The sequence below is a fragment of the Sapajus apella genome, unplaced genomic scaffold (genome assembly GCF_009761245.1).
Source record: "Sapajus apella isolate SASKATOON/1434 unplaced genomic scaffold, GSC_monkey_1.0 scaffold4, whole genome shotgun sequence".
Lineage (NCBI taxonomy): Eukaryota > Metazoa > Chordata > Mammalia > Primates > Cebidae > Sapajus > Sapajus apella.
The window spans coordinates 53,275,204-53,286,485 of record NW_022436944.1 but is presented as its reverse complement, the minus strand read 5'-3'; the positions used below and the strand labels follow the sequence as shown (position 1 = coordinate 53,286,485).

At 36.2% G+C, this 11,282-nt stretch overlaps 1 protein-coding gene across 38 annotated transcripts in view; it reads left to right on the top strand.

Moving 5' to 3' along the window:
* Positions 1-11,282, top strand: part of CLASP2 (cytoplasmic linker associated protein 2) — a 234,298-nt gene that overhangs the window by 36,379 nt on the left and 186,637 nt on the right. For all 38 annotated transcript variants that reach the window (XM_032269320.1, XM_032269052.1, XM_032269259.1 and 35 more), the window contains exon 6: positions 552-649. In XM_032269320.1, the coding sequence (XP_032125211.1) occupies positions 552-649 (98 nt within the window). The remainder of the gene's footprint in view (positions 1-551; positions 650-11,282) is intronic.

Sequence of the window (11,282 nt, the reverse complement as noted above, 5' to 3'; positions counted from 1 at the left end):
TGAGATGGAGTTTCGTTCTTGTTGCTCAAACTGGAGTGCAATGGTGCGATCTCGGGTCACTGCAACCTCTGCCTCCGGGGTTCAAGTGATTCTCCTGCCTCAGCCTCCCGAGTAGCTGGGATTATAGGCACACGCCACCATGCCCGGCTAATTTTTTTGTATTTTTAGTAGAAATTGGATTTCGCCATGTTAGCCAGGCTGGTCTCGAACGTCTGATCTCAGGTGATATGTCTGCCTTGGCCTCCCAAAGTGCTACTACAGGTGTGAGCCACCGCACCCAGCTTTTGAGTAGATTTTTAAAAAGCTTATTAGTAGTTTTCATTGAGAAGTTTTTAAAATTTCTGTAAATCCATCTTTTAGTTTTTTTCTAAAGGTATCTTCGCAGGCCCTCTTGGTTTTTTACTATGACAAGCCATATATGTAGGGGTTTAGAGGCATTAAAACCCACTGAGAGCTTCAAGTTGGTTTGTTGGTGTAACGTTACCTTGAGATGAATTATTTTATTGTATCATACATGTAAGTTTCTTAAAAAGTTCTGAATTCTTTGACAGGTAAGAGATGCTGCAATATCAGCTATAGTGGAGATTTATAGACATGTGGGAGAAAAAGTGAGGATGGATCTTTATAAAAGAGGAATTCCCCCTGCTAGGTAAGTCTTGCTAAATTTGTTTCTTTTTTTTTTTTTAACCACTAGTTTTTAAAGTTTTCATTATATTTCTTAATTTTAATTTATTTTTTTTGAGACAGAGTCTTGCTTTGTCACCCAGACTGGAGTACAATAGTGCAATCTTGGCTCACTGCAACCTCTGCATCCTGGGCTCAAGTGATTCTCCCACTCCTGTCTCTTGCTGAGCTGGTACTACAGGCACAGGCCAACACACCTGGCTAATTTTTGCATTTGTAGTAGAGACAGGGTTTCATCATGTTGACCAGGTTGTTCTCAAACTCCTGACCTCAAGTGATTTGCCTGCCTCAGCTTCCTAAAGTGCTGGGATTAGAGGCGAGAGCCACCACACCCAGCCTGTTTATTTTATACAGGTTCAAATATGTAGAAATTTTTTTGTTTTGTTTGTTTTTGAGACAGAGCCTGGCTCTGTCACCTAGGCTGGAGTACAGTGGTAGGATCTCGGCTCACTGCAACCCCCACCTCCCAGGCCCAAGCCATCCTCTTACCTCAGACTCCCAAGTAGCTGGGACAACAGACATGTGCCACCATGCCTGGCCACTTTTTGTATTTTTTTTGTAGAGATGGGGTTTTACCATGTTGCCCAGGCTGGTCTTGGACTCCTGAGCTGAAGCAATCCTCCCACCTCTATCTCCCTGGGATTATGGACGTGAGCCACCACAGCCAGCTGAAATGTTTTAAAATTCAAAAGATACAAAAGTATATATATGTTATTACCATTTAAAAAGTTCTTAAGGTCCTATAATATTTTTGGTCACTGTTTCATTATGTATTTATTATTTAGTATGTAATTAAGTACCATTATCAGGTAATCATCCTTTAATACCAGGTGGTAATAGTCATTATTTGGGAGATGCTTGAGCAAGGATTTATTAAAAATATTAATATATTCATCAAGTAAATACTTTAAATGTATGTACTGTTGAAAGGTACCATATGATTTATTGGGTAACAGAAGCTGTATGAGAATCAGTCACGCCAGGTATGATGGCATGGCTTGTGCCTATAATCCTAGCACTTTTGTGAGGCTGAGGTGGGAGGATTGTTTTAGGCCAGGAGTTCAAGACCAGCCTGGGCAACAAAGCCAGACCCTCACACTACAAAAAATTTAAAAATTAGCTAGATGTAGTGACATGCAACTGTATTCCCAGCTACTCAGGAGGCTGAGGCAGGAGAATCCTTTGAGCCCAGGGATTTGAATTTACAGTGAGCTGATTACACCACTGCATTCTAGCCTGTCTCAAAAAAAAAAAAAAAAAAAAAAAGTCACTATTCTTGAAACCTACTCTTAAAATGTGTTCATATAAAAAGGAAATCAAGAATATATGAGTAGTGTGGTATTAGTCAGATCACTAAAGGTCCTGTTGACAATCTTCTAGTGTATCAGAAAATATTTTTCAATAGCTTTTTTTCTTTATTACTTCTCAGTTTATATTTTTATTATATATTAAAAAAACACCTCTTAAAAGTGTTTTTTTCTCTTTATGATGAAATTTTAAGGGGATTCACTAAAGGAATTTTTTTCAACCTTTTATTATGGTATTTAGCATTTCAAACAGATACTAAAGTAGGTAGAGTAAAATAATGAACCTTCATTTATCTATTACTTGGTTTGAACAATTACTGATTTGTGTCCAGTTTTTTATGTTATACCTTAGACTACTTACTCTTGTGCTGTATTATGTTGAAGCAAGTCCAAGTTATAGCATTTCACTTGTAAATATTTCAATGTATTTTTAAAAGAAAAATAAATTTGTCAGTCACAAGCACAATCCCATCATCACACTCTATATAAAGTGTTTTTTTTTTTTTTTTCAAATCTATAATATCAAATATATAGTCAGGGTTCAAATTTCCAGTTGTTTCATAACTATCATAAGTATGTGTCTTAGTCTGTTTTGTGTTGCTATAAAGGAATATCTGAGGCTGGGTAATTTATAAAGAAAAGGGGTTTCTTTGGCTCATGATTCTGGGGACTGTACAAGAGGCATCGTACCAGCATTTGCTGGGCTTCTGGTGAGGGCCTCTGACTGCTTCCACTCACAGTGGAAAGCGATGAGGACGTGGTGTTTACAGAGATTACCTGGCCAAAGAGCAAGCTAGAGGAAAAGAATCAGGCTCTTTAACAACCAGCTCTCACAGGAGAACTCATTTACTCCTCCCTGCCCCAGGGAGGACATTAATCTGTTCATGAAGGATCCATACCCATGACCCAAACACTTCCCATTAAGACTCACCTCCAACATTGGAAATCAGATTTCAGCATGAGGCTTGGAGGGATCAAATTCAAACCATGGCAGTATGTATGTGCTTTTAACAGCTTGTTGAATCAGGGTCCAAATGAAGTCCATATGCTACATTATGTTTTGTTAAGTCTTTTAAAACTTTTATGTACTCCAAAACTCTTTTATCCTTGTGTTTTATTTGTTCAATAAGCCGAAAGTTTATTCTGTGAAGCTTCCCCCATTCTGGAATTTGCTAGTTCTTTTCATGTGGTATGGTTTAACATGTTATTTTGTCTTCATATCCTGTAAGTGTGTGGTTAAATCTAGAGATTTCAACAGATGTTTGGTGGGGGGATGTCAGGAAGAGCAAAGCGACTTCATAGGTGGTGATGTCTTCCAGTATCATGTGTCTCATCATATTTGGTTTTCTCTCTTACCAGTAGTTGTTTCCCAGTACCAATTATTTGCTGGTAATAAGGTTGTCTCAGAAATACGCTTTTTGTTGACTTGATCATCTATTCATTTTCTACTTCCAGGACTAACAAGAATTCCATTTGAGTAAATTCTACATCATTTTATATGGATGAAAGAAAGAAGTGATGTTAACATATATATTTGTGGGTTTGTGTATATGTATACATCATATCTTTTCTAAATTTATATTGAAATTATTTTATTATTCTTAAATAGATTTTTAATTTAATTTTTGTTTGAGACAAGGTCTCACTCCTGCCCAGGCTGGAGTGCCATGGTGTGACCTTGGTTCAGTGCAGCCTCAACCTCTTGGCCCCAGGCAATCCTCCCACTTCAGCCTCCTGAGTAGTTAGGACCTCAGGTGCATACCACCACACCTGGCTGATTTTTGAAATTTTTTTGTAGAGATGTGGTCTCCGTGTGTTGTCCAGGCTGGTCTTTAACTTCTGGGTTCAAGCAGTTCCTGCCTCGGTCTCCCAAAGTTCTGTGATCACAGGCATGAACCACCACGCCTGGCTAAACATTGTTTTTAGAGCACTTTTAGGTTCACAGTAAAGTTGAGAGAAGGTACAGAGATTTCCATGTATTCTGTGTCCCTATACACGCATAGCCTCTCCCATTATTAACATGCCTCAATAGAGTGGTACATTTGTTATAACTGATGACCCTACATTGTCATATCATTATCACCCAAAGATCATAGTTTGGCTAGAGTTGACCCTTGGTGTTATATATTTTATGGGTTTGGACAGATGTATAATGACATGTGTCCACTATTATAGTATCATACAGAATAGTTTTACTGCCTTAAAAATCCATACTGTTTCACCTGATTATCCCTCCCTCTGGCCTAACCCTTGGCAACATTTATCTTTTTACTATCTCGATATAGTCACATTAGTTTTGAATGTAGCCTTTTCAAATTGGCTTCTTGCACTTATTAATATACATTTTAAGTTTTCTTCATGTCTTTTCATGGTTTGATAGCTCATTTCTTTTTAGGGTTGAAAACTTTTCCATTATCTGAAAATACCACAGTTTTTCCATTCTGCTGTAGGACATCTAATTTGCTTCTGAGTTTTGGCAGTTATGACCAAAACTGCTGAAACTGAATGTGCAGGCTTTGTGTGGACATACATTTTTGTCTCCTTTGGGCAAATACCAAAGAATGTAATCACAGTATTTAATTTTGTAAGAAGTTTCCAGACTGTCTTCCAAAGTGCTTGTACCAGCAGTGAAGGAGTTTCTGTTGCTTCACATTCTCGCCAGGAATTGATCTTGTTAGTGTTTTAGGTTTTGGCCATTTTAACTGGTGTTTAGTAGTGTCTTGTTGTTTTAATTTTGCATTTCCTGGATGACCTCTGATTTGGAGTACCTTTTTGTATGCTTGTTTGCCATCTGTATATCTTCTTTGGTGAGATGTTTGTTCACATATTTTGCTCTTATTTAATTTGGGTTGTTCACTTTCTTATTGTTGAGTTTTAAAAGTTCTTTGTTTATTTTGGGAAGCAGTCCTTTAACAGATATGTCTTTTGTGAATACTTTGTCCCAGTCTGAGACTTTTCTTCTTTCACTTGATGGTGTATTTCAAAGAGAAGAACGTTTTAGTTTTAATGAAGTTCAGCTTATCAGTTATTTCTTTCATGGTTCATGCTTTTGGTGTTGTATTTAAAAAGTCATCACCAACTGAAGGTTGATAGATTTTCTCCTATGTTATCTTCTAATAGTTTTATAGTTTTGCATTTTGTATTTAGTTCCGTGATCCATTAGAATTAACTTATGAGAAGGATATAGGTCTGTATCTAGATTCATGTTTTTGTTTGTGAATGTCCAGTTGTCCTAGCACAGTTTGTTGAAAAAAGTATCTTTTCTTTATTGTATTGACTTTGTCCCTTTTTCAAAGATCATTTTTATCATTATATTTATGTGGGTCTATTTCTGGTCTCTCTACTCTGTTCCACTGATCCATTTGTTTGTTCTTTCACTAATACCGCACTGCCTGTAGTTTTGTAAGTTAGATAGTGTCAATCTTCCATCTTTGTTCTCTTCCTTTAATACTGTGTTAGTTATTCTAGACTTTTTGCCTCTCCCTATAAATTTTAAAATTGCTTTATTGTTATCCACAAAACAACTTAGCTGGAATATTGATTGAGATTGCATTGAATCTATAGATCAAGTTGGGAAGAACTGACATCTTGAAAATATTGAGCCTTCATAACCATGAACATGGAATATATCTCCATTTATTTCTCAACTTTTTTGGTTTCTTTTATCAGAGCTGTGTACTTTTCCTCATAAAGTCTTACACTTATTTCGTTAGGTTTATACCTTTATGTAGATGTGAATTTTTGACCTGTATCATTTTCCTTCTCTATAAAGAACTCCTTTTTAACATTTCTTCCAAGCATTTCTACTGGCAACAAATTCCTTCAATCTTTGTCTGAGAAAGTCTTTATTTCTTCTTTACCTTTAAAGAATAATTTTAGTGGGTATAGAATTCTAGATTCGTAGAAAAGAAAACCAAAAAGAAATCTAGATTAGTGTGTTTTTTCTCTCAACACTTTAAATATTTTACTTCACCTTCTTCTATTTTACTTCACTCTCTTCTTGCTTGCACGAGAAGTGGGATGTAGTTTTTCTCTTTGCTCCTCTGTAGGTAGTGTTTTTTTCCCCTCTGTTTGCTTTGAGAATTTTTTTCTTTATTTTTGATTTACTGTAGTTTGAATACGATATGTATAAGTATAGTTCTTTTGTCATTTGTTCTGTTTGGTGTTCTCTAGGCTTCCTGGATCTGTGGTTTGGTATCTGACATTAATTTGGAGATATTCTCAGTGATTATTATTTCTAATACTTCTTCTATTCCTATCTTTCTTGTTCTATTATCCCCCTTAACATGTATGTTACATCTTTTATAGATGCCCACAGTTCTTAGGTAGAATCTTCTGTTTTGTTTTCTCTTTGCTTTTTCAGTTTTAGAGAATTCTATTGAGATTTCCTCAAGCTCATAGATATAGCAGTGTTCAGTCTACTAATAAACCAATAAGGACATTCTTCAATTTTTTAATGTTTTGATCTCTAGCTTTTTTTTTTTTTTTTTTTTTTTTTTTGGTACTTTGTTAGAATTTCTCTCTCTGCTTACCCATCTATTTTCCCCCCCTTTTTGGCATGCTGTCTACTTCATTCTTTGGAGCCTTTAGTATATTAATCATAGTTTTAAAAAAATTCCTGGTCTGGTAATTCCAACATACTTCCATTTCTGGGTCTGGTTCTGATACTTGGTCTCTCTCTTTTTTGTCTTTTATTATGTCATGTAATTAAAAAAAAATAGTTGGACATGATGTGTCAGGTAAAAGTTGCTACTTAAAACAGGCCTTTAGTAATATGTTGGTAAGGTATCAGGGAGAGGAAGTGTTCTATAGTCCTATGAATAGGTCTCTTTTAGTGAGCCTGTACTTCTGGATTGTGAACTTCACAAATGTTTCTAAGTTATTCCTGCCCTCTCCCCTCACTTAGGTGGATAGGATGGCTGCCTAGAGTGGGCTGGAGTGATATATTTCCCTTTTTTTTTTTTTAAATGTGAAAGGCTATAGGAGGCTGGAGTTCCAGGTTTCCATTTCTCCACGTGGAAAATAGAGCAGCAGGAGTTGGGTATTTTCCTAGGTCAGCTAGGCTCTGATAAAACCCCAGCAGGTTAAGTCTAATTAAATAGTTTCACTTAAGATCAAACATTGTTAAGGAAAACAGAATACTCTCACATATTTCAAAATGGTTCCTTTTTGGTTCTCCCTGCTGGAAACATGATAGGATTTGCACTGACATTCACTCTGAAAACCAAGTTTGAGCTCTTGAAGGTAAAGCTCAAAAAAGTGTGGTCTCGCTCCTCACTCCCATGACTGGGTCCCCTGGAGTTATTTTTTGAAACAGAGTCTCACTCTGTTGCCCAGGCTGGAGTACAGTGGCACAATCTTGGCTCACTGCAACCTCTGCCTCCTGGATTCAAGCGATTCTCTTGCCTCAGCCTCCGGAGTAGCTGGGACTACAGGTGCACACCACCACACCCTAGCTAATTTTTTTTTTGTATTTTTAGTAGAGACGAGATTTTGCCATTTTAGCCAGGATGGTCTCGATCTCCTGACCTTGTGATCCCCCCACCTCGGTCTCCCAAAGTGCTGGGATTACAGGCGTGAGCCACTGTGCCTGGACCCCCTGGAGTTTTTACCTCTCAAGAGTTGTCCACTGTGAGCCTCCAGCAATTTGTCAACTACAGGTCAGGTTTTCCCACCCTGGTACTGGTTTCCACACAGGTTTCTACTGATGGGTTCAGCTCTGGTAAGTTGTGATTCTCTGTTTTCATCTGTCTATTTCCAATTTTTGGTGCAGAGGTTTGCCCTGTGACCTCACTTTTCTTATAGATCTAAGAAGAGTTGTTGATTTTTTAGTTGTTTACTTTTTATTTGTTGTTAGGGCAGAGTAGCAACTTTACAAACTTCTTACATATGGAAATTGGAGGTGGGAATTACTTACTTAAAAATTTTTTTTAATGTTTATTCCAGTAGGAACTCCATGCAGAAAAGTGCACGAATCATTAGTATACAACTCTATAAATTATAACAGTGAATACACGCATCTATGTATCCACCATACAAATGAAGTAGAACACTACAACACCCCAGAAACCACTTCAAATCCTTTTCAATGTGTTCCTCTTCTCTTCCCAAAAGTAACCACAATCCTGACTTCTAACATCATAGTTTAGTTTTGCCTGTTTCTGAATTTTGTATTAATAGAATCATATACTCTTTTGTGTCTGGCTTCTTTTAGTTAAAACTATGTTTAAAAAAATACATATATATATATATATATATATATATTATATAATATATATATGTATATATATTCATTTGGGTTGTTGGATCCAGCAACAGTTGTTCATTTTCATAGCCTTATAGTTTTCCATTGTATGAATAGACTATATTTTATGAATCCAAACTGTAGATGGACATTTGCATTGCTTTCGGTTTATGGTTTTTATGAGAATGCTGCTAATAACTTTCTTGTATATGCTTTTTGGTGTACATACAAATTCATTCTTTTTTTTTTTTTTTTGAGACGGAGTTTCACTCATGTTACCCAGGCTGGAGTGCAATGGCACGATCTCGGCTCACCGCAACCTCCGCCTCCTGGGTTCAGGCAATTCTCCTGCCTCAGCCTCCTGAGTAGCTGGGATTACAGGCACGCACCACCATGCCCAGCTAATGTTTTGTATTTTTAGTAGAGACGGGGTTTCACCATGTTGACCAGGATGGTCTCGATCTCTTGACCTCGTGATCCACCTGCCTCGGCCTCCCAAAGTGCTGGGATTACAGGCTTGAGCCACCGCGCCCGGCCTACAAATTCATTCTTTTGGAATATGTTAGAGTGGAATTGCTGTGTCAGAGGGTATGTTCACATTTAGTTGATATTGACAGTTTTTCAGGGTGGTTGCATCCATTTATATTCTTACTGACACTCTTTGCAAGTTTTCATTATTCGACATATTCACCAATATTTTGTATTGTTAGGCTTATTTTTTTTTTTACTAATTTTAGAATTTTAGTGGGTGAGGTGTGGTTTCATTGTGGTTGTAACGTGCATTTTTCTGATACAAATAGGAGCACCACTTAATCTGTTTATCAGCCATTTGGTTGTCTTCTTTTGTCGTGTTCTTTTCAGATTGCTTTCCCATGTTTTTAATTGAGTTATCTTTTTAAAAACTTGATGTGTAGAACTTTTTTATATGTTCTCTGGACAAGCCATTGTCAACGCTATATGCTTCAAGTATCTTCTTTCACTGTATGACTTGCTTTTGTAGTTTCTTGATGATACCTTTTAATGTCCATAAGTTCTTAATTTTAATGTAATTCTCAGTTGTTTCTTTAATGAGTCGAAATTTCTCTGCCCTTTTTATGAAATCTTTGCTTTCCCTTATACATGAAGATATTCTTCTATGTAATTGTCTTAAAATTTTATTCGTATTTAGATCTACAATCCACTTGGATTTGTTTGTTTGTTTTTTGGCAAATGCAATGATAAGACTATAGGTAAAAATTTTTTTCATGTGGATATTCACTTGACCCAGAACCACTTATTGAAAACATCTTTCTTCATTTCTTATTTTATTATAAATCAAGTGTGCACATATGTGCTTAGAATTTTTGCATCTATGCTCAAAATGACATTGGCCTATAATTTTCATTTCTTCTTCTTGATTTTTATCTTTTGTTAATAATACTAGTTGTTAGAGGAAACTCTTTATTTGATTTTCCTCTCATCAGAATTAACCTCATAGGGGTTTTATCATATGCAGGTAGCTAATACTTTAATGTTCTTATTGAAATAGGCCAATGACTTATTACCCCTAGCCGTTCTTACCATTGCTCCTTCCTCTAAGTGGGTAACCAATTGGTAGATGAAGACTCTGAGACCCAGAGCAGTGACAGTAGGTGAGAGGTTGATGGTACCCAGTCCATTGTTCTTTCTTCCATGCTGTGCTTGTGTCATTCTCCTTGGTGATACTTCTTTAGCAGGTAGTAGGCAATGGAGAAGGACTCTGTGTGGGTACATGAGCTTTGCTTTTCAAACATACAGAATGTTTTCTACTCTTGATGCCTATGGCCTCATTATTTATACGTAGTATTTTGAATCCTCAAAATAATAACACACATTAATGAGTTCTTAAACTTGTATAAGTTAAAGCATAGATTAATTTTGGTTTATACCTTTTTCAGACTATTGTTCCACTATTTCCCTTTTTCTGCTAGCATATATTCTTAAGAGTTAACATTATACTGAATATTACATTCATTTGAAACAAATTATTCTTTTGTTATAGTGATCAAATTCTAACTTTAATTTTTAGAAGGGATAGTTTTGATTCTCAAAATACTGCTCCCTTTATGTTTTCTAAAATTTCTGTTGGCTGTAGACCTCTAAGGTTAAAGTTTGTTTTTGCCCATCCTATATTTATATCAGAACAATTCTTCTTTGTTAAAACAACTAAAGTATAATTCATAAAGACATTAAGTAAAAAAAAAAATTTTTTTTGAGTTGTCATCTCTAACTGTCACCCAAGTTGGAGTGCAATGGCATGATCTCGGCTCACCGCAGCCTCCGCCTCTTGGGTTCAAGCAGTTCTCCTGCCTCAGCCTCCCGAGTAGCTGGGATTACAGGCTAATTGTATTTTTAGTAGATAAGGGATTTCACTATGTTGGCCAGCCTGGTCTTGAACTCCTGAACTAGTGATCCGCCTGCGTTGACCTCTCAAAGTGCTGGGATTACAGATGTGAGCTACTTTACCCAGCCAAGTCAAACAGTTTTAAAATAATAATTAAACAATTTTTTTCTATCAAATATTTTTTAAAAGGTAAGTTCTGAGAATAGGGTACTAGTATAACACCAGATATAGATCAATGGAACTGTACTGAAATAAACTCATATTTTTGGTCTGTTGATTCTTATCAGAGGTGCCAAGACCATTCAGTAGGGAAAGAAAGAATAGTCTTTTCAACAATGGTGCTTTATAAACTGGATATCCAAATGAAGTTGCATCTCTTTCTCACTCCACACCCAAAAATTAACTCAAAATGGACCTTAGAACCAAATGTAAGAGCCAAAATAATAAAACTCTTAGAAAGCACTAGGCAATGGTTTCTTAGATGAAGCGCCAAAAACGCAACAACCAATGGGGGAAAAAAACAATGAAAAAAATAGATAAATTGGATATCATCAAAATTTAAAACTTAAGCTTCAAGGAACACCATCAGGAAAGTAAAAGAAACCCTACAAAATGGGAGTAAATACTTGTAAATCAAATTTCTTTTTTTTTTTTTTTTTTCTTTTTTTTTTTTTTTAAGACAATC